Raw genomic sequence first — 23,702 nt, 5'->3', positions numbered from 1 at the left:
GAGTTTTTTTACTGCGAGCGGAGAAAGCACGTCGCGGTAAAAAGAAGCGACATGACCTATCTTGAGGCGGTTTCCGCCTCCAAAACCCCATTTCAATCTGTCAGAAACGGGAAAAAAACGCCTCGACGAGTGTTTTGACGAGTTTTTGTCAAACCACTGTGCAAAAAACGTCTGGAGCAGTTTTTGCAGGAGGAATTTTCCTCCTGCAAAAAACTCTGTGTGAACTCAGCCTTACTTGGAGAAGCGGATTAGATGAAAGCAGAACAACATTTATAAATTATAGGACACGAGCTCTTCTGGTTTTGAAATGAACAAATAAACTGTAAATCTAAGGCCCTGTTCACACTGAGTTTTTTGCAGGCAGAATTTTGAGCTGCCTGCACATTGTTTGCCACGTTTTTCGTGGCGTTTTTCGCCCACGGCAAATGAGCGCGTGGGCAAAATACGCTGCGAAAAACGCTTTCTCTGCATCCCATTGATGTCAATGGGAGGTCAGAGACGTAAACGCCCGAAGATAGGGCATGTCGCTTCTTTTACCCACGAGCGACTTCGGCCGTTTTTTGCCACGGCTTCCACGTCAAAAAACTCTGTGTGAACATACCCTAAGGCGGTGTTCACAGTTTTTCAACACTTTTCTTGACGCGGAAACCGCGTCGGAAATCGTGCCAAAAACGGCTCCCATTGATTTCAATGGGAGGCGGAGCCGTACTATTCCCATGAGCGGTAAAAAACGCTCTCTGGAAAAAGACGCGACATGCCCTATCTTCGGGCGTTTACGTCACTGACCCCCCATTGACATTAATGAGGGGCAGAGAAAGCGTTTTTCGCTGTGTTATTTGCCCATGGCACTCAATGGCCGCGGGCGAAAAATGCTGCGGAAAACACGGCATACGGTGTGCAGGCAGATCAAAATTTGCCTCAAAACTCCAGACGGAATTTTGAGGCAGATTTTTCTGCCAGCAAAAAACTCAGTGTGAACATAACAATAATCTGCCTAGTCTTCCAAAGTCCACCGACTGTATATGGCCCGTAACTACCGGAGTTTTTTTATATGGCTATATTTAAAGGAATACATTAAAATAACTGCAAGGTGTGAATACACAATACTAAGAACCAATATAAAAACTGATCTGTTATTAATTCTGCATCGTTCTAATGACAGATCACTTAGTGCTAAAAAAAAAAAAAGAAAGAATTAAAAAAATAACTTACATCTTGGAGTCTGGACTGTCATTTAAACATTCTGCTTTTTCATGCAGACTTAATAAAAGTAATTCTATAACAAGGGTGACATCGGGTCAATACTCTACACATAGTGGGCACGAGCTGCTCAGACCTGGCACTGGGAATGTAATATGAAGAGGGCAGTATAATGTCGCCCAAAAAATATTTAAGTTGTCTTGCAGCTCTGGTACTGACATGTATCATTGACTAGTTGCTAAAGTTTTTCTTTCAGAAAGGTTGATGTATACACTGTACTTAGAAGCAGGCAGTAGTCTTCAGACACACAAACCGTCAAGGTATTTACAGACCCCACAATATTCTGCTGTGACGTAACTAAATTCCCATTTTTTATATACACAATCTGATGGAAACAAGGCCTGGACTTACTGGTGTCCTGTATGCAACTGGCTGACAATTCCGCCATCGTGCAGGCATTGGCACGAGGCTATTGGTCAGTTATTTGCAATTAATACATAAAAGGGTCCACAGGATCGAATGTCTGGAGAAGGGCCAGTATTGGTGGTGGAAGCCAGATCTCCAGAGGCAAGGAGGAACACCTCATAGCTGCTCGCTTGTGTAATCTTGGAAAGACATCACTAGGCAATGGCAAAGTGACATAGTCAGTAATGCAAACACCAACCTGCCCTGTATGGCCGGGTCCACACAGGACAGAAATGCTGCAGTTTTTCTGTGTGGAAAATCCACAGCAGATTACAGAACCAACCATGTGGATGAGATCTTTAAATATGCAGCATAATCATTCTGTTGTGATTGTTTACAGCGAATTGTACTTTTTTTTTTTTAATGTAGAAGGGGTGGAATCTGCAGCGAAATCCACATGTAACAGGTGCGGATCTTGCTGCGGATAAATCTGCAACATGTGTGGGTACCCTTTCCACAGTGAATGCACAGCTAGTATTTTGCTGTGGATTAATTGCAGATTTCATCGCTACTACATTGATAAGGATGAAATCCGCTGTGAACAGACGCAACAGAATGAGCATGCTGAAGATTAGAAAATCTGCAGCATGTCTTGACTTCCATATGGAAAATGTTCCACAGTATGTGGATGAGATTCTTCAATTCTGATCCACATGCCTGGTACTGTATTCTGCTGTAGATTTACGCACGAAAAATCTGCAGCATTTCCGTCCCCTGTGGACGTGGTCTTTAAGAACTTCCAGATTTCCTTCAGTGCATCTCAGTCTTGTCTTTAAACCACATGCAAATGTTAATCGTTTTCTTCCTTGCATATGACAAATTGGGGGCACATTATTGAAAAAAAAATAAAAAAAAAAATATACACATACAAAAAAAAGGTATAATGTTACCAACAGTATTCGGTTATCAAAAATGTCGCAAAATTTACTGGATATGTGTGCTAAATGCATCTGGTGCAAATGTCTGAAACGTAGTACAAATGTAATAAAATAAAATGTTGCAAACAAATGTTGGCAAGTTCCTTTGCTAATACAGCGCACGTACTTTACACCATTCAAACACATGGCTGAGAGACACAGAATGAAGCCTAAAATGAAAAGCTGATAGTAGTTAAGTTGTGCATTAAAAAGCCACAAGAGGGAAACCATACATTGAGCTTTATACTCAGGTGTTACTAACCACAGCAGACGCAGTTAAGTAAACACTGTTCATAAGAGAACCAAGGAAAGGACTAAAGCATTGAGCATATACAGATAATAGAGCATCGGCTATACACGGAGATGAATGGAAACCACTGTGGATCTACATAAAACAGTGTGAGGGATTTTTTCCAGCATGTGAAGATTAATAGACAGAAATCATATAGCCGGGTTCCCATGGGTCGGATACGCTGCATTAAACTACGCAGCGTATCCGACCTGGAATCCGAAAAAACCGCACCACATTGTGGTGCGGTTTATTGGCCGGAATTTCTGCTGCGAAAAGCAGCGTTTGGGACGCATGAGATTTTCTCCTCCACTTTGCTGCTACGGTAAATGCTGCAATGAAGGAGTTTATGCTACGTGGGAACCCGGCCAAAGGGTGTTCGGGATCTGCACCATTTCTTAATTTGGAAGCTGCTTACAGAGATATAAACGAAGAGTGTTGCTTGGTATCCAATGGAGACGTACGTGCACGTTCAAAGACAGAATGCAGGCTGTACCTTGATTTATCGTGTATGTCTCTCGTGTGTGTGTGTGTGTGTGTGTGTGTGTGTGTGTGTGTGTGTGTGTGTGTGTGTGTGTGTGTGTGTGTGTGCATACGTACTTTGTTTTCCTGCACACATTGATAAACATTCTAAAACATTATTTTTTTAAAATAATATTTTCTAATGCTGATACAGGGATTTCCCAACACGGGGCTGTGGTATAACTGGGCCTTAGAGCAGAGCGGTCATTTTCATAATTCTCTTCCATGTTTAGCTGCCCAACAGTGGGATAACACAGAAGTGGTCAGGACTAGATTTATTTTACATATGCACAGTTGGTCTTAAAGGGGTTTTCCCATGAAGAATATTTATGACATATTCACAGGATATGTCATGGATGTCAGATAAATGCGGGTCCCACCTCTAGGTCCTGCACTTATCTCTAGAACGGGGCCCTCTAAACCCAGTTCTAGCTTTTTGTGCGCACGCCGACTCCCGGCCACCTTCTGATTACATGGTGGGGACATGGTCGGGAGTTACGGAAACAGAGTAACTCGCTAAGCTACGCTGTTTCCGTAACTCAAATAGTAGTGAGTGGCAGTTATGGAGGCAGAGTAGCATGCAAGCTATGCTGTTTCCGTAACTACTATTCAGTTCTAGAGAAAGGCGCGGGTCCCAGAGGTCTATCTGACATTTATGATATATCCAGTAGATATGTCATTAATGTCCTACATGGGAAAGCCACTATAATACAAGATTATTGCCATATTAAACTCATGGAGAACCCCTTCAGGATAAGGTCTACATGGTAATGTTTGCAGTGGTAAACCTTGCTGTGTAGGCCATAGCCTTCATGATTATGTCAGGTCACCACATAGATGAAGTCAAAAGAACAAACTTTATCAGTAAACGATCTATACTAATTAGACCCCAATAAGCAGTGTACAAACCTGCGGCCATAAGTTTTGTACGCTGCTTACACTGGATATTTAACCTTCTGGATAAGTAGGTAACGATGAGGTTAAAGTTACTGGTGGGTCATAAACTTGTTTGATGGCCTTCCACGTGACTAATAAGTGAAGCAGGAAGGAGACGGGAGTACAACCTGTCACTGGTGAAAAATCACTACTGCTCGCACTACTTTCAAGTACATTATTCTTCACCTTCCTTAGCCTTTTGAATCTAGAGATAAACGTCCCGACAATCACAATCAAGGTGACCTCCTCTCATCCCTTTTGTTTGTAGTATTGTACTTTTTTCCATACAAAAGATGCTGAATGAACTTAAAACAGCTGTAAAAACAAAACAGCAATTTTTAAGCCAGGAATCGGATCACGATACCGAGATGCTGATATGTCACTGACGAGGGGGACACAGAGAGAGAGGAAAAATAGAAAACAATGACATTTTCCACTCCCAGGCTCTGAAATATGGATTTTATATCATTTAGATACTAGTGGAGTCTGTGAAACAGCTGATTCTTATTAGTTAAGAAATGAAGGACCTACATTAATCAGACTCACTGACGGTCAGTTGACAGGACTATAGACACATTTACATGCTATTAGCAAGTCATGTGTTTTAACTTAAGACTTGGATATTTTTAGATGGTGCTTGGTGCCAGTGAAACACAACATGCAAAGCCAAAAGGGTGCCAGAAGGCTCTTAATTCTAGTATTTTTTTTACATCACAAGGAAAAAAAACATTTCTACAGTCTCTACAGAAATATCCCCAATTCAGAGAGCCAAGTCCATCACTACGAAATATAAGGGTATGTGCACACACACTAATTACGTCCGTAATTGACGGACGTATTTCGGCCGCAAGTACCGGACCGAACACAGTGCAGGGAGCCGGGCTCCTAGCATCATAGTTATGTACGATGCTAGGAGTCCCTGCCTCGCTGCAGGACAACTGTCCCGTACTGTAATCATGTTTTCAGTACGGGACAGTTGTCCTGCAGCGAGGCAGGGACTCCTAGCATCGTACATAAGTATGATGCTAGGAGCCTGGCTCCCTGCACTGTGTTCGGTCCGGTACTTGCGGCCAAAATACGTCCGTCAATTACGGACGTAATTAGTGTGTGTGCACATACCCTAACGCTCATATGGATTGAGAATTGACAGAATAAAATAGACGTGAATATAATTTGGTTAATGCCAGCAAAGATTGGCAAAATAAATCGAATAAGACATCCCTGGAACACTAGGGTTTATGAAGCTTTGTACAGGCTTAATAACAGGGTTCAATAACTATCTGCATTATTTCCATTTTTCTTGCAGGGTACAGGTAAAACATATCAACTATGATTTGCCAAGCAAGTAATAAAAAAAAAGACAAAGCAAATGTAACCACAGCTGAACATTTCACATAAGTTTTTAATAAGCTAAAGACAGAGTCAAAAAATATGTTTATCCTGTGGATATGTCATAAATGTCTCTGATGGGAAAACCCCTTTAAAGCCCCGTTCACATAGCTAGGATTTCATGCACCCTGAAATCCGTCTCATTGATTTTAATGAAATATCTGCATTTTAAATCCATGTCAATAATTGAATTATTATAATTTATGGATGCAAAGTTCGTGCGGAAACCACGGCAGAAATCCACACGCGGATTAGCTCCATTGAATTGTGCAAATCTGCGTGCGACTGGTCGGATTTGCCATCGTGTGAACATTGCCAAGATCATCTTGATAGAGAAGCCAGTGAGAAAGAAACATGGCTGCCAGGCTCAGAAATTTAAAATGGGAATATTGTGGAAAATGGATTTTAAAATAAATTAGAAACGTTATAGTCTTATGCATTATTCCATAACTCCACATTCCGTAATAACAAATAGACAGTACCTATGTGAGCAAGAGGGGGAAAAAAAAAAAACAATCTCCCATTTAAATGGAATGTGGTGAATTGTAAGTAAAGACTTCAGCAGCTCTGCCCTTTGAGGAATGCAACTTTTTAAGTTCCTGTCACTTCTTTCAAATAGAGATGTCTTATTCACTTACAGCTCCGCTCTACAATTCAGGCTGCAACACTAAAAGTGCTTAAGTGAAGAAGAAATGAAAAATTGATTAGGAAGCCATGTGCATTTCACCTCTTCGGACCACAAAACATACATTAGACACTTTGTAGGCCTTTTCTAAAAGCATTTCACTAATAACCTTGATTTTGGTTTTCGGATATGCATGTAAATAATCATATCTGACAGACAACACAGCAGACCAGGAGAGAGCGGCTGTCCATTGAGGAAAGCAGGTTAGGAGACCTAATGGACAATCAAGCACTTACTGAGGTTTTTAAGGCTAAGCTAGATAGAATGATGAGTCCATGTATTATATATTGCAGTTCACTATTTACAGACTTTCAAGTTAATCTGCCATAGAATCCGGCTCTTCGTGTTTCTTGTAATCGACAAGTCTTTTTGACCATAATAGGGTGTAGACACTGGGGCGGATCTACTAAGTTTCAGACAGTGTAAACATAAAACGAGGCAGTCAGAGAAAGCGCCAAATTTATCAAAGTGGTGCATGCTGTTTGATAAATTTGGAGCTTCTTGGCGTTCTAGACAATTTTCTCCTTATTATAACACCTATTAGTTGGCTTAATTTGTGCCAGGTTTTTGCAACAAAATTTGGGTGCATTTTTGGCACATGGTGTTGAGTCACTTCCCTTTCCCACTAAGCCATGCCCCCTTGTCGAGAAGTGTGTCTAAAACAGTTAATAAACGTGGCACACAGCATATACTCCAGAATACTTCTGCCACATTTTGAATAGTAAATCTGCCCCAATGTCCGACATCTCCAGTCACGTTCAGCTTGTTATTCTCCAATAGCCTAATGCTTGAGAGGATCAGCAATAAGATGTCATATATAAGATGTCATATACAGTAGAGCACTAACCTTTTGTGAATAGTTGGACAAGTTTCCATGCTCTTTCAGAACTCAAAGATGTTTGCATTTAAGCTTCCTATATGGCTGCCGTCTTGTCAGCTACTTAGCACCGACAATGATCCATTACCGGGTCCTGAAATAGACATAAAGATAGGAAGTTTATTCGGCACGATGACATATCACCACCTCCCCCCAAAGCGATCACAATTCCAAGTCTAGAAATAACTCAAATGAAGTTTGTGAATATTATTAGTAGATCTTTTTAATACTTTGTACTGTGTCTTATGTGCCGGAGAATACTAGTACAAATCACTTCTACCCAACATAGTGTACAAAACGATACTGATATCCCTGGCATTGGGTACTAGAACATTCTATCTATATGCCTTAGGTCTCATACACACAGCAAAGCCACGTACACGAAATTTGTATGGTGGCACACAGGGTCTATAGCACTCCGTGTGCGACTGTATGGAATTTATATGCAGCAATTACCCGATAATCTCTCTCACTTGTGCTTTTTAGACGTTTGATGATAGGGAAATCATATCCACATTTTCTGACTTACTGCTGAGCTTGTGCTTATACACAGAAGACAATCTGAAAAGGTAGAGCTGCCATGTAAAGTATGGGGGAAGGACGGAGCAGCAGACGGATCCTCAGGATAGGTCATCAGTATATGATCGGTGGGGGTCCAACACCCGGACCGATCAGCTGCTCAGGCTGCCTCCAGGCACCGGATGTCCATGCCGGAAGCAGATGGCTGTGTTCACGGGATAGCGGCCGAGCTGCAGTACTTCAAGTGAATAGGAGCAGAGTTGCTATTCTGCAGCAGTTGCTATACAGTGGTCGGTGCCATCTGCCTTTCGGCTCCGAATACTGCATACCCTGCATAACATCCGGCGCCCGGACCCCCACCGATCAAACACTGATGACCTATCCTGTGGATAGGCCATCAGTTGTCCGTGCCTGGACAACCCCTTTAAGACAAAGAGGTCAAATTAACATCCGCTGTAAGGTCTCATTTACACAAATGTATTTCATATTCATAGTCCCTTCCCATTTGTCAATATCACAAAAAAATGTCATGTGTTCTTCTGGTACACGTTCCTGCTTTTGGTAAAAGAAAAAACGGAATGTGGACATACAATATAAATCTGTTATTTTATGTGCGAATAAAGGAGATGCAAATAAAGTGTATATGTACATGTACTAGAGCACGATTATATCATGAATTATTTTAACTGTTCATTACGAGCAAATATTTACCGAGCCGGGTGGGTTACGTCAATGCTTTATGTGTTGCTGTGGTCATCCAGTGGGGAACTCTGCGGAGGTCATTTACAGAAGGGCAAACTTAGCACATTCTGTAACACCTCCCCCTTACATAATTATACAATGCCCAATTCAGCATATTTGCAGATATGTGATGTATACGCGATGAACCAATTGGTAGTTATCAGCAGATTAGGCAACTGCTATGGAATTCTCTGTCCGTCGCCAAGAAGCTCTGAGTGAGTCATTTCATTCTCAACATTTCATTTTCCTTTACGTCCAGTGAAATGAATTATTGTGCCCAGCTAATATAGAGCCTGCGTTTTTCACTGACTGCTACGCTACTTTTCCAGCCCATGTTGTGGGTTTCGGGTGAAACACTGTGCTTATTCAATGCTTAACCAAACAAGGGAGATGAAAGAAGCATTTTAAATACCAGGCTGGTGCTGTTTTTGGAGGGGTTTAAAACCCTCATAGAAACCATTACCACAGTCATCATTGCAGCAGTCACCAAAAGAGCCATTTTTCTTTATTTTGAATACTCGGGTTGGTATAAATATTACGGGTGAATTATTTAGCAACTTGACCCGTCCATGATGCAACTCAGATCTATGTATGTTATTTTCCTGTTTTTTTCTGAAGTTATTGGAAATAACTGGGAAGTTCCCTAACCTTTGGTAGATCGTGAGCCACTTCCAAATACGACTTGAATATTAAAATGCAAAAGGCCTATTGAAGGGGTATTCCCATAATTTAATGTTACGGCACGTCACTAGGATATGCTGTAACATTATGATCGTGGAGGACCGTCCTCTGGCCCGAAGTAATGGAGGTCCCTTCAGCATTTCTTCGGCACAGTGGCTCTCTTGGCCACCCACGGTGCAGGAAACTACAACACTGCCCCATTCAAGTGAACGAGGCTATGTTGTAATTCTCTGCACATGGGGTGGCCAGGAGCACCGATGTGCAGGGAAAATCAGCGAAGCAGCACCAGTGCTTATAGGGGTTTACTCAGGACTGCTGCAGGGGAAATGTAGTGTTAGGCTCTGTTCACACGCAAACTCAAACACGTCTGAAAATACAGAGCTGTTTTCAAGGGAAAACAGCTTCTGATTTTCAGACGTTTTTTAAGCCACTCGCGATTTTCGTGGCATTTTTCACGGCCGTTTTTGGAGCGGTTTTCATTAGAGTCTATGAAAAATGGCTCCAAAAACGTCCCAAGAAGTGACCTGGACTTCTTTTACGCGGCCCTTTTTCAAAACGGCCGCGTAAAAAAATGGCCCGTCAGAACAGAACGCCGTTTTTCCCATTGAAAAGAATGGGCAGATGTTTGGAGGGGTTCTGCTTCCGATTTTTCAGACGTTGTTCGGGCGTTTACGGCCCCAAAAAACTGCCGAAAATAGGCTGTGTGAACATACCCTTACACGTCGGCCATTCAGATGAATGAACGTCTACGTAATACATAAATGGCTCAAGTCTGCCAGAGCAGCTGTCTGTTTTGGCTCGCAGAGAAGTGTCATGAGCGGGCGACCCCCTCTATAATATCCACATGACCTAATATGGCATTAAGTAGTACTGCAGCCCCTTCATTCTAAGGATCGGTGGAGGTACAGGCCGTCCTACCCCAATAATCACTAAGTGATGGCACATCCTAGCAATATGCCATCACTTACTTTATTGGCGAAACTCCTTTAACCTCTTAAGGACTGAGACATTTTTTTATTTTTATTTTCACTGCCCGTCTGCCAAAAGCCATAACTTTTTTATTTTTCCGTCGTGGTGTGAGGGCTTATTTTTTGCAGGAGTTGTTGCAGTGTCTAATGGCACCATTTAAAGTACCATATAATGTACTGGGAAACTGAAAAAAAAAATTTGCGGGCTGAAATTGGAAAAAAATGCCATTCCTACTATAGTTTTTTGGTTTTAATTTTTATTGCTTTCACCGTGCGGTAAAAACGACAACTTAGCTTTATTCTGCGGCTCAATACGATTACGGTGGTACCAAATTTATAGATTTTTTTTAAACAATATTTAACTACTTTAAAAAAACAAAACTTTTTGGTAAAAAAAAAATAGTTTTGTTTCACCACATTCTGAGGGCCAATACTTTTATATTTTTCCGTAGAGTCAGCTTGAGGGCTTATTTTTTGCGGGATGAGCTGTAGTTTTTATTGGTACCATCTTTTGGTACCGATAACTTTTTGATCACTTTTTAGTCTATTTTATTTGAGAGCTGTTTACATTTTTGTTTTTTTTACAGCGATACTTTTATGGATGCGCCCCTGCGCGCGTGTTCACTACAGGGTCAGGCGTGAACTCGCCGAGTACGCTGCCTGGCCCATGTCAATCACAGTAAGCAGGGAGTTGAAGAGGGCAATGGACACGCCCTCGTTGCGCCGAAATGCTAATTTGCATAAACTTAATAAGAGTGTTTTTAATACAAAGCCGGCACCCTGGGGAACAAGGAAAACACATTTAACCCGTTAGTGACCGGCCCATCGTGTTTCTACGTCGGTCACTAACGGGCCTTATTCCGATGCCATAGACTTTTTACGTTGCGGCATCGGAATAAGTTTACAGAGCAGGGAACTGTCAGATCTCCCTGCTCTCAGCTGCTAGAGGCAGCTGAGGGCTGGGGGCGTCCCTGCTCTGCCGTGTGAGATCGATATTAGTATCCATCTCACACGTTTAACCCCTCAGATGCGGTGCTCAATAGCGAGCACCGCATCTGAGTGGTTTTGGATAGAGGGAGGGAGCTCCCTCTCATCCCACTGACACCCGGCGATACGATCGCCGAGTGTCTGTGTCTCTAATGGCAGCCGGGGGTCTAATAAAGGCCCCCAGGCTGCCTAGAGTGAATGCCTGCTAGATCATGCCGCAGGCATGACCTAGCAGATGCCTGTCCGTGTTAAACGGCCAGGCAGTAATACACTGCAATACAAAAGTATTGCAGTGTATTATAAATGCGATCGCAGAATCGCATATTATAGTCCCCTAGTGGGACTAGTAAAAAAGTGAAAAAAAAGTTTAATAAAGTTAATAAAAAAAAATGTGAAAAAAAAATGAAAAACCCAGCTTTTCCCCTTACAAACTGCTTTACTATTAAAAAAAACAAAATAAAGTTAAAAAGTTACACATATTTGGTATCGCCGCGTCCGTAACGACCCCGAATATAAATCTATTACATTATTTAACCCGCACGGTGAACGCCGTAAAAAAAAATAATAAAAAACTATGGAAAAATTGCTGTTTTCTGTGAATACTGACTTTAAAAAAATGTAATAAAAAGTGATCAAAAAGTGGCATCTACTCCAAAATGGTACCAATAAAAACTACAAGTCGCCCCGCAAAAAAAAAGCCCTCATACAACTGCATCGGCGAAAAAATAAAAATGTTACGGCTCTTCAAATATGGAGACACAAAAACAAATCATTTTGAAAAAAAAGCGTTTTTACTGTGTAAAAGTAGTAAAACATACAAAAACTATACAAATTTGGTATCGTTGCAATCGTAACAACCCGCTGAATAAAGTTATTGTGTTATTTATACCACACGGTAAACGGCGTAGATTTAGGACGCAAAAAAGAGTGGCAAAATGTCAGATTTTTTTCTATTCCCACCCAAAAAAAGTTTATAAAAGTTAATCAATAAATAATATGCACCTAAAAATGGTGCTATTAAAAAATACAACTTGTCCCGCAAAAAACAAGACCTTATACAGCTATGTCGACGCAAAAATAAGAAGGTTATAGCTCTTGGAATGCGACGATTGAAAAACGTAAAAAATAACTTGGTCATTAAGGTCCAAAATAGGCTGGTCATTAAGGGGTTAAAATCAGGTTCGCATGAACTATATTAGCATACTGCTAGTTTAAAACAAAGTTCTGGTGACAGACTCCCTTTAATAAATTAATGCAAAACCTGTATCAAATCTGTAAAGTATGAACAAGGCCTAAGGCTGGGGTTCTACGTAGCATTAATGCTGCTGAATTTCCTCAAGGGAATTCTGTACGGAAATTCCGCAGCATTTACAGTAGCAGCAAAGTGAATGATATTTGAACAAAACTCCTCGACAGGAGCAGAAAAAGTCTGCACTGAAAACGTTCAGAAGTTGACCTGCGGTGCATATTTTTAATCTGCAGCATGTCAATTTATGCCGTGGATTCGTTGCTCTTCTGTTGCGGGTTATCCCCATTGAATTCAAAGGGGATGTAAAATCTGCAACAAATAGTCATGGACCAGCCGCAAAATCCACAACCAAGAAAAAGCATTAAAAAAAAGTGTGTAAAATGAATAAACAATGTCTATACTTACAGCCCAGCCGTTGTCATAACGACGCTTTCTTCTGTTCTCCGTGCAGTCCGGCCTCCTGGGATGAAGTTTCAGCCAATCACAGGCTGCAGCGGTCACATGGGCTAAAACGTCATCCCAGGAGGCCGGAGTGCACGGAGAACGGAGGGATGCTTCGCCATGACAACGGCTGGGGTTCAGTACAGCCTTATTTTTACCCAAGCACTGGTTTCGCAGCGGAGATTCCGGCCTAAAAACTGCACCGAAATTTGTTGCAGTTTTTCGGGCGGAATTCGCTGCGGGTTCTAAGTTGGATACGCTGCGCACATTTACGCAGCATATCCGACCCATGGGAACTCAGGTAAAGGCCTTTTGACACGGGCCAATGATTGCATGAACGAGCGTTCGTACAAACAAACGCTCCTACATCGTCTGATCGCATCTTTTATGCAGCAAAAAAATGGTGTAAACAGGTAGAGGTGCTGCCGACCTGAGTTATTTCGACCTGCTTGCACTCTCTGTGCTGCGTTTCTCGGCCTCCCACTGCCAAAAAGCTTGTCAAAAACGGCCCGAAAATGCCTCCCGTCGATTTCAATGGGAGGCGGGGGCGGTTTTCTCCCGCGAGCAGTAAAACCGGCTCGCGGGAGAAAGAAGCGACATGCCCTATCTTCGGGCATTTCCGCCTCTGACCTCCCATTGACTTCAATGGGAGGCAGAGAAAGAGTATTTCGCGGCGTTTTATGCCCGCAGCGCCCAATGGCCGTGGGCGAAAAACGCAGCGAAAATCGGCGTGCAGGGAGAGGAAAATCTGGCTCAAACTTCCAAACGGAATTTTGAGGCAGAAATAATGCCTGCAAAATACTCCGTGTGAACATAGCCTTAGGGTATGTGCACACACAAAATTAAAAACGTCTGAAAATACGGAGCTGTTGAAAACTGCTCCTGATTTTCAGACTTTTTTAAGCAAACTTGCTTTTTTCACAGCTCCAAAAACGGCTCAAGACGTGACCTGCACTTCTTTATCGCTGGCGTCATTTTTCCAAAACGCGTAAGAAAACAGCCTGTCGGAACAGAACGCTGTTTTACCCATTGAAATCAATGGGCAGATGTTTGGGGGCGTTCTGCTTCCGATTTCTCGGCCATGGGTCCGGAAAACGGTCGAAAATAAGCCGTGTGAACATAGCCTTAGTTAGCGGGTGACAGTCGCTATCACTGTAAGGGCTTATTCAGACGAACATGATATACGTCCGTGCAACGCACCCCGCTCGGACCTATGTTAGTCAATGGGGCCGCTCAGACTGTCCGTGATTTTCACGCATCATATGTCCGCTGTGTAAAACTCACGACATGTCCTATATTTGAAGTCAATGGGTGCGAGAAAATCACGCGCAGCCCACAGAAGCACTTCCGTGTGACGTGCGTGATTCGCGCAACAGCAGTAAAAACTATGAATGAAAACAGAAACGAACCACGTGCTACAAACATCCAAACAGAGTGTCATAATGATGGCGGCTGCGCGAAAATCACACAGTCGTGCATCATATGGTGAGGCCACACGGAGGTGTTATGGACCTTTTGCTCGCGTAAAACACACGCTCGTGTGAATCCGGCCTGAGACTGAGCCAAATGTACAAGGCTTTCTGAACGGACATATCGTATGTGAATGTGGCGCATTTTCTGCCCCTCTAGTAAACCCTCCTGCAATCTTCTACTGTCTGCCACTGACCAGAATTGGTATATTCGTAAACGTCCAAAAAATCGGAAGCAGAACGCCTCCAAACATCTGCCCATTGATTTCAATGGGAAAAATGGCGTTCTTTTCTGACGGGCCGTTTTATAAAACGGCCGCGTTAAAAAAACGCCAGCGAAAAAGAAGTGCAGGACACTTATTGAGACGTTTTTGGAACCGTTTTTCATTGAAAACAGCCGTAAAAAATGCCGCGAAAATCGCGAGTGGCTTAAAAAATGTCTGAAAATCCCTTGAAAACATCTCTGTATTTTCAGACGTTTTTGACTCAGCGTGTGAACAGAGCCTTACATGCGTCTTATAGATTTTGCGCATGTTCGCAAAAAGTGAGACCACACCCCAAACTATAGACCACACCCCAAACTATAGACCACACCCCAAACTATAGACCACACCCCAAACTATAGACCACACCCCAAACTATAGACCACACCCCAGACTATTTGTAAACTCCATATAAAAATATATTTAAAAAACAGACAATTGTCCAAGAACAAACATAACTAGAAAAAATCCAGGAACCCAAACGCACAATATACTATTGTAAAATCTGCCGCCAGTACGCCGCAGGCCTGCACCGGGACTAGGCCCTAGTGACGTTCCAACCATAGTGACCTAATGTCACATGACCGCGATATCCAATAGTTATCGAACGTCATGACATTATAGACAAAACATCATGGCGGCCTACAACCTCCAGACAACGCAGTCCTTTGGCGTTATGGACGTCACTGAGAATAGTCTTTCTCCATTCTGGGTGATGAGCACGAAACATCACATGACCCCATTACCCAATGGCTGAAGGCCGCAGTGATGTTTTATCCGTAGAGTAGGACAACGCGGTCATGTGACATCACCAACTAACTAAGCATCGCTGCGATCAACTTACAGGGAGGACAGACTGGCGATACGGAAAAAGTTTAGACAATAAATATATTACAAAGTTATTGTTTATGTTATATACATTTATAATACATTAGTCTTCCTTATAATGTCCGAAACGCGGATAAAACCCTAAATACGTGTAAGGGGTCATTCAGGTGGCCGTATTTCATCCTCTGTGCCTGGCTGTTTATGTAAACCAACCTGAGATCACCAGTTCTAGCGTCAATGATACGGCCAAAATGCGGCAGTGTGACTGAGGCCTTATAATGATACAGGGAAAATAATAGATATCTACAAACACACACATAAATAATATAGTCTGAGGATAGAGTGTTTGTCACATTCACATAACTCCAAACCAAGCTGCACTGCTCACCTGCCGCCTCATCTACCGCGCCAGTCACACCTGAGGCGACGAAGCGACCGAACACAATTTTCACGGGTCCCGCAAAGCATTCTGGAAATCGTAGTGAAGTTGCATCCAGCACGCAATACACTGAATGCACACGCCAAATGGCTAGAACTACATCTCCCAGAGCCTCTGCGCAAGCCATGTGACAGACGACAACCTATCGGCGTCGTAGGATCTGTCACTCACACCCAGAAGGTTCCTGACGAGTTCGCGCTCGAATTGTGAGGTAAAATTGGCTCTGGACGCGGTGACGTGTTGGCTACAGATGAGGGGGAGAGAGAGAGAGAGAGAGAGAGAGAGAGTGGCCGTGCTGACATGACTACGTGGACATATGAGAGTGTCTAGTGGCAGGTGACCAGAAGTCTGTAATAATGATTTACGTTTGCATTGGCTTCTGGGGGACTATAAGGCCCAGCATGTCAGGGTGCAGCACTCCCTGTGGTGTTATAATGTTTGCTGAACATTACATATCATAATAAAATAACATTATAGTAGTTTAATAACGCAGTGAACAACCGCGGCCCAAAAAAATAATTCAAGTGAATAAGGCTATGTTCACACGCTGCGTTTTCAGGTGTATTTCAGGGCGAGAATGCCCCAAAATACGCCCTAAAAACTAGCTGAACGCCTACAAACAACTGCCCATTGAACTAAATGGGAAAAATAGCGTTTCGCTCAGACAGGGCGTTTTTTACGCCGCCGTTTTAAAAAGTGTGAAAAAAAAATGCAGCGTAAAAAGAAGCATGTCACTTCTTGAGCTGTTTTTCATTGCATCAATAGAAAAACAGCTCCAAAAACGCCTGGAAAAAAAAACGTTTTCAGCTTCAAAATCGGCTGAAAATCAGAGGTTGTTTTCCGTGTGTGAACAGAGCCTAAAATATCTCAACATCCCGTTCACTCGCTGCATAAACGTCACATTCACTTCTATAAACGGCCGCAAAATCGAGTACAGTTTGATTCATCTGTATTACAGTGGCAATTTCCAAAAAGTGGGCAGGGGTGCCACCCGCGGGCCGACCAGTTTACTATAGTTCATACCAGAAAGTGGTGTAAATTATAGCGTAAATCCACTCCAGCTAATAGCACCACTTAATAAATTAGGCGCACTTTACTCTAGCGCTGTTTAGATTAAGGGCCAGTTCACATCTGAATTGGAGACTCCGTAAGGGGACTCCATTGCAGATCCGGCAGAGATTACTGGAAACAATAGCGCGGTATGCTGCGCTATATTTTCCGGTAAAACCACAGACACCTTGATGGAAAACTGACGGAACCCTTTAAAGTAAATGGGTTCCAACGACCACCTGACGGAGCAGAACATCGGAATGGCCTGACATAGGTGTGCACAGGGCCTAAGGCCGGGTTCCCACGTAGCGTAAACGCTGCGGAATTCTGTGCGGAAATTCTGCAGCGTTTACCGTAGCAGAAAAGTGGATGAGAAAATCCTCGCCCACACTGCGGAAAAAAACCGCATCGTAAACATTAATAACTTGACCTGCGGTGCGGAATTTAGTTCCGCAGCATGTCAATTTATGCGGCGTTTTTGTCTATTTTCCGTTGCGGGTTTTGAACTCAATGGTTATGCAAAACACGCAACTTAAAGCCATGCGTTGCAGTTTTTGTGGAGTAAGCACAGCGTTTACGCCGCAAAAATCGCAACGTCAGGAGAAAATAATGAATACACTTACCCAGAACGCCCTCCTTCATGCAGTCCGGCCTCTTGGGATGACGTTGCATCCCATGTGACCGCTGCACCCAATCACAGGCTGCAGCGTCACATGGCCTGAAACGTCATCCAGGGAGGCCGGAGCGGACGTCAGAGGAGGGAGGGTGTAAGTATGAACCGCTTTCCTCCGCAGCAGAATTTCCGTCCGAATGTCCAGCGGGTTCCAGGTCGGACACGCTGCCTGATTTTTACGCAAGTATCCGTCTTGTGGGGAACCCAGCCTAAGGCCCCATGCACACAAACGTATTTTTTTCCTGGCGTAAATACGGGTCCTTTGTCACACGTATTCGACCCGTATTCCACCAGTATTTACGGACCCGTGCCCGTAAATACGGGTCCGTTGTCGCAGGTATTCCACCCGTATTTACGGACCCATTTTCTCTGCACTAACCAGCAGCTCCTTCTCTATCAGTGCTGGATAGAGAGAAGGGGCAGCCCTTTCGGGCAGAGTTTCTGCAGCGATTGAAAGTAAAAGAAGTTCATACGTACCCCGGCCGTTGTCTTGGTGACACGTCCCTCTTTTGACATCCAGTCCGACCTCACTGGATGACGTGGCAGTCCATGTGACCGCTGCAGCATGTGATTGGCCTGTGATTGGCTGCAGCGGTCACAAGGGATGAAACGTCATCCCGGGAGGCCGGACTGGAGGAAGAAGCAGGGAGTTCTGGGTAAGTTAACTTTTAATACTATTAACTCCAGCGTCCCGGGTGCTGAAAGAGTTACTGCCGATCAGTTAACTTTTTCAGCACCCTGGACAGTGACTATCCCCTGACGTCGCCTACCAACGCTCCCGTAATTACGGGTGCACACACATAGCCACCCGTAATTACGGGAGCCCCATAGACTTCTATGGGAGAGTCTATGGCATGGGACCCAAGGCCCCATGCACACAACCGTAAAAAAAACTCTGTAATTGCGAACCACAATACGGTACGCAATTACGGACCCGCCTGGTTCTATTGGCCGCGGACACCTTTCCGTATCGCTATGGAAGGGTAACCGTGCCGGGAATTATGGAGCATTTCCCACTTTTCGTTTCTTACGGGCCGTGCTCCCATACTTTGTATGGGAGCACGCCAAGAAAATGCGGCCCGTGGGTGTCGTCTGCCGGCCGTGCCCGCAATTGCGGGCACGGCCATGTGCATGAGACCTAAGGCTAGGGCTACACGACGACTTTGGCCGCGACACAGGTCGTGCAGCCAAAAATCTCTGTGTGCATCACATGTAATTAAAGTGAATGCAATCCGCAGGTTGCCATTACTGCACAGTCATAAGATATCCAGCAGGTTTGGATTTCTTGCGACTGTCAAGTCACCGCAACCTGCGAGTAGCATGCAGCCACATTCACTTTAATGCAATGCATGCAGGAGCACACATCAATCCTTGGTTGCGACCAAATTCTCAGTGTAGGCTTAGCCTTAATATAAATTCTATACATGTGAATGGGGATGTTTCTGCAACATTTATATGGATTTCTGCAAAACCCAAGTCAGATAAATGCAGAGTTGCAGAGATTTCTGCAACAAATCTGCCACATGTGAATATACCCTGAAGGCTATGTTCGTATATAGAAAAAATGTTGAGTCAGTACAAGACCTGAACAGAAGAAAAGGCCTTGAAGTGTCGTCTCTACTGGATACAATTCTGGGTTTTGGCTTAAAAAATACATGCAAAATCTGCATCAAATCTTCACTGTGTGAACAAGGCCTTAAGATGAACTTTTCCATCCAATGCAACTGGAGCCTCCTTACTCAGCAAAATAAATTATTTTGCTATTTGAGCAAGATCCTGTCTTGTCCCATTATCATCAAATTTAGGAAGATAACAGAACTTTAAGTTGTTCATCATCATGAATACTTCAAGATAGTTTGTCTTCGGACTATTCTGATTAATAGATTTTTTTTGTTATTAATCTTAATTTTGCGTTGTAGGATCATAGTAATGTTAGGGATAACTAGCTACAGACGATAGCTTAACATAACTTTATCATCCTGTGGCCCGGGGATGACCCAAACAGGGCCTTTTCTTTTAATTATATGAATGGTTAGTGAAAATATCCATTCTCCCCAACCTGTGAGCCGATGAAGACAAACAGCAGACATTTATTGATACTCCCCCCTAGTGCAGCATATGCCATAGACTGCTGGAAAAGTGCACAGGGGGGAAATAATATTGGGGGGGGGGGGATGTTCATCCAGAGCTAAGGATAAGCACTCCAGACTTTATTGAGATATAGTTAAAATTGTTCACAGATTCTATTGCAGATAAACATCTGTAAAAGATTCTGTGGGCGATTTGAAATTTATCTAAATAAAGTCTGGAGTGCTTATCCTTAGTGCCGAATGAACATTTGTTCCGCGTTTCTAGTCAGAAAAACATGATGAATGAGTGTGTAGGGATGCACGATGCATCGAAACTTTGATACTGTTTTGATGCCGTGCACCCTCAAACGGTTCGATACCGTTATTTCATGTATTTCTATACTAAGCTGTTCGGCCGCACAGCTTAGCATTGTAAGACATGAATGTATGAGAGCGGGGCTGCGGCGTGTGATATAGCCATTGCCCCGCTCCTGAGTCCTGCCAAGTGTGCGCGCGGTCAGCATGATGTGATGTGACTAGCGCTACACTAATGAGTGGCAGCACTGAAGACAGGACATGGCGGGCGCACTGTAAAACACCCCCCTGTTCTGTCTTCAGTTCCTGCGCTCATTAGTGCAGCGCCGGCCGCATCACCTGGTCCTGACCGCGCGCGCACTTGTTGTTAGGAGCGGGGCAATGGTTGTATTACACAGCCGCAACCTCGCTCTAACGGCGGAGATTAGAGAAACCTTACCTCCGCCACTATTCCCCTGAATGCTGCGATCAAAGCTGACCGCAGTATTCAAGGGGAAAATGAGATGGGGGGATGCCCCTTGGATCGTGTCAAAGGGAGTCCCTGTGATGCGATTGAGGGACATACCATATATGGGCAGACAGCCCAGGGTCCATTGAAGGACCCCGGGGCTGTCTTACCATATTTACTGTTGTTAGGGCATACTTAGGCATGTCCTATCTGTATATGTATGTATGTATGTATGTATATATATATATATATATATATATATATATATATATGCCAGTACATTAAAGTTTACATATAAAAAAGTAAAAACAAAGTAATGTTACATTTAAAAAAAACATTTTTTTTACAATAAATATAAAAAAAAGTCTCAATACATAAAATATACACATATTCGGTATTGGCGCGGCCGTAATAACCTGCACAAGTATCGGTGTCCAAATTCTGGTGTGTCACAACCCTAAGGCTGGATTTACATGATCATGTTACGTCTGTAATGGACGGAACGTATTTCGGCCGCAAGTCCCGGACCGAACACACTGCAGGGAGCCGGGCTCCTAGCATCATAGTTATGTACGACGCTAGGAGTCCCTGCCTCTCCGTGGAACTACTGTCCTGTACTGAAAACATGATTACAGTACGGGACAGTTGTCCCGCAGCGAGGCAGGGACTCCTAGCGTCGTACATCACTATGATGCTAGGAGCCCGGCCCCCTGCAGTGTGTTCGGTCCGGGACTTGCGGCCGAAATAAGTTCCGTCCATTACGGACCGAACATGCTCGTGTGAATCCAGCCTAAGAGTGTGAGCTGGTCAATTTGTCCGACACTTTCTGACATGGTGTGGGGGCTTCATAAATAGATTTTTTCTTAAAACTAGTGCAAAGGAAAGTGGAGTAGTTGCCCATTTCAACCGGATTCAAGCTCCTTTGGATGATGCTGGTAACGACGCCACTTTTCCTTTGCATTAGTTTTGATCATTTTACTCCAATATGACATTTTCAGAAGATATTTTTTTTTTTAAATATATGTCCTTGCATTTGAATGGATAATCCTTGAGTATGAACGTTAGTCTTTAAGGAGATAGCAAAGCCGATGGAACCCCGGAACGGATATGAACGGTGATGTGAACAGGCCCTAACTGCATCTTCATAATGTCCGACCACATGCAGTTAATGACGGTGCTGCCAAAGTTGTTGCTGAACTGCTTGCGTTTTTGCTAACAGTTCTGCGATGCCTTGTAATGAACGATTTACAGGCAGCACCTAACAAACTTCAATGCGGGTGAAAACGACGTCCATCAATTATTTCCTTTAAAAACGCAACAGAACTGCAGCATTACAGAGACGAAAAACGCATGCAGTTGACCGCATGCGGTTTTCAAACGCAACAAAATCGCAACAAAACTGCGTCAGCCTGAAACCGGTTTAAGTGATTTACTGATTTGTCTCTCGCAAACTGTGGTAAAAATGTAACTTATTCATCAAATATTTTTTATTGCATTTTTATTCTGGATCAAATTCTTTAGAGAAAGACGCATCCTTCCGTTATGTAAGCTGAATTTATGGCCTGTCATATCACAGATGGTTTATAACATCAAAATATTACTTATGCTCCTCTGTGCCTTGCAGTAATATCTATTGCACCCATCCTGCAAAATATACGCCTTCCATTCTCCTCTACAGTTTTGCGATTATTGTCAGGTCATGGTAATTTTTGGGCCACATACTGTGCTGTTTAGCTCAACGGCTGTATATGAACTACAGTATTTCATCCAGTGTGGCCGGGCAGTAAAAGTCGTCTTCCAGATAGTTTCCAAGTCCATTTTTAAAGTAGTTTCTTTGCAGCAGCCACCGTACTCCTTACATGACATGCTCTGTGTTTATTGTGGAGGGGTTAGCAGATGACAAGTGTTGTTCCTGCTCGGTGCTGAGGGGCAGTGTTACGGTGACACTGGCTGCTGACACGCTAGCTTCCCCAGTTGTGGCTGGAGAACACTCCTCCTCCGGAGCAGGTGTCTGTATTGAGCAGGAAGTTCAGTACTAGCTATTTCTGTACTTCTGCCAATTTCACAAACTTGTCACCGAGCCGATCTGAACCGTGCCTGTCTTCCAGCCAGCCATCACTTTTGGACACCTTGTAGGGACTTCTTCCGTCTGACTCTATCGCCGGTACCAGTGCCACATTTTTAAGGGACCTCCCAATGAGATCCAGGAACATCAAGGCTTTGTTTTTCCAAGGATTAAAAGTTTTCTAGTGTATTTCGTAGTGGATATAGGTTTTAGGAGGGGAATCCCTGGATCCCTGGTCTTCTTGACTTGAGGATTTGTGCTGTGCTTTAAATATATTGTAGAGATGAGCTACGCAGATCGAGCCCCAGATCCTGACCAGTTGGGCAGCTGTGACCCTAAAGACAGCCTTGAAGATGAATTAGATTTCAACATTCTGTTTGACTATGGATGCTCCAACTCTTTGGAAGGTTTGTAAATAGGATAGATAGATGGAGGGATGGATGGATGGATATATTAATAAGCATAACATGATCTGAATATAGGTAAATATTGTAAAATTTGACAATTGATGTTCTTAAGTTTTTCCATAGTTGATTTTAAGAATAACCCACTGTGGCGAAGGGTTAAAAGCACAAATAATATCTGCTTTCTATTTTTCAGCGGTTTGCACACTATTGTGTACATTCATTAATCTGTCCTATTCATCCGCTGTTGGCAGGTTTGCATCATCCCACATTTATCTACATATTCACCATGTTACTGTTGCTGGTGTGCAAGCATCAGACATCTGCGATTATCTAAGGGATTTGCCGTTTTTGAAAATCGAAAAGGTGTCTGAGCACTCGTGCTACAACTGGTTTACCTCTGCGTGTTTTCCAATTAACTGTAGGGGTTAAGGCAGTGGAGTCGCCAAAGTTACAATTTGCATGGAGCTCACAGCGTATGCCTTTACATTTCTAATTTTGCATGCATCTAGTTTGTATGTTCAACAAATATTTACATGTTTCTACAAGATAATACATTGATTTATTTAGGGAGGACAAACCACTGTGTGAGGCAGGAGAGCAGTGGCTGGCTGCTTTAAGCTATGTACACCTTTGAAATAGTTTTGTTTTGTTTTTTTAAATAAAAATGTCTATAAGTGTGATTAGTGCAACTTTCAAAATACTTTTTATTAAAAATAATTGTAACTTTTTGAGATACAGCTGCTTTGTATTCTGTATTCTTGTATTGTGCGCTAAGACCTTAATCCATCAGGTCCGTAGGACTGACAAGTT

At 43.2% G+C, this 23,702-nt stretch overlaps 2 protein-coding genes across 10 annotated transcripts in view; one reads left to right on the top strand and one right to left on the bottom strand.

The window, feature by feature from the left end:
* Positions 1–15,886, bottom strand: part of TSHZ2 (teashirt zinc finger homeobox 2) — an 863,437-nt gene extending 847,551 nt beyond the window's left edge. For all 3 annotated transcript variants that reach the window (XR_012851541.1, XR_012851543.1, XR_012851542.1), the window contains exons 1-2: positions 15,815–15,886; positions 7,251–7,374 (exon numbers count right to left, since the gene is read on the bottom strand). The gene's annotated coding sequence lies outside the window, so the exon portion shown is untranslated. The remainder of the gene's footprint in view (positions 1–7,250; positions 7,375–15,814) is intronic.
* A 124-nt stretch (positions 15,887–16,010) lies between these two features.
* Positions 16,011–23,702, top strand: part of NFATC2 (nuclear factor of activated T cells 2) — a 99,410-nt gene continuing 91,718 nt past the window's right edge. For 4 of the 7 annotated variants that reach the window (XR_012851559.1, XM_075845505.1, XM_075845507.1 and 1 more), the window contains exon 1: positions 22,441–22,892. Coding sequence is in view for 4 of the 7 variants with exons in the window: in XM_075845505.1 (XP_075701620.1) it covers positions 22,769–22,892 (124 nt within the window). In the remaining 3 variants the exon portion in view is untranslated. Of the gene's footprint in view, positions 16,077–16,116; positions 16,202–22,440; positions 22,893–23,702 lie in introns of those variants that run through there. The other 3 variants (XM_075845506.1, XM_075845509.1, XM_075845510.1) reach the window with 3 other exon arrangements.

This window comes from Rhinoderma darwinii, chromosome 13, assembly GCF_050947455.1.
Source record: "Rhinoderma darwinii isolate aRhiDar2 chromosome 13, aRhiDar2.hap1, whole genome shotgun sequence".
NCBI classification, from domain to species: Eukaryota; Metazoa; Chordata; class Amphibia; order Anura; family Rhinodermatidae; genus Rhinoderma; species Rhinoderma darwinii.
Note: the sequence above shows the minus strand (reverse complement) of the source record. Positions and strands in the feature narration are given on the sequence as shown.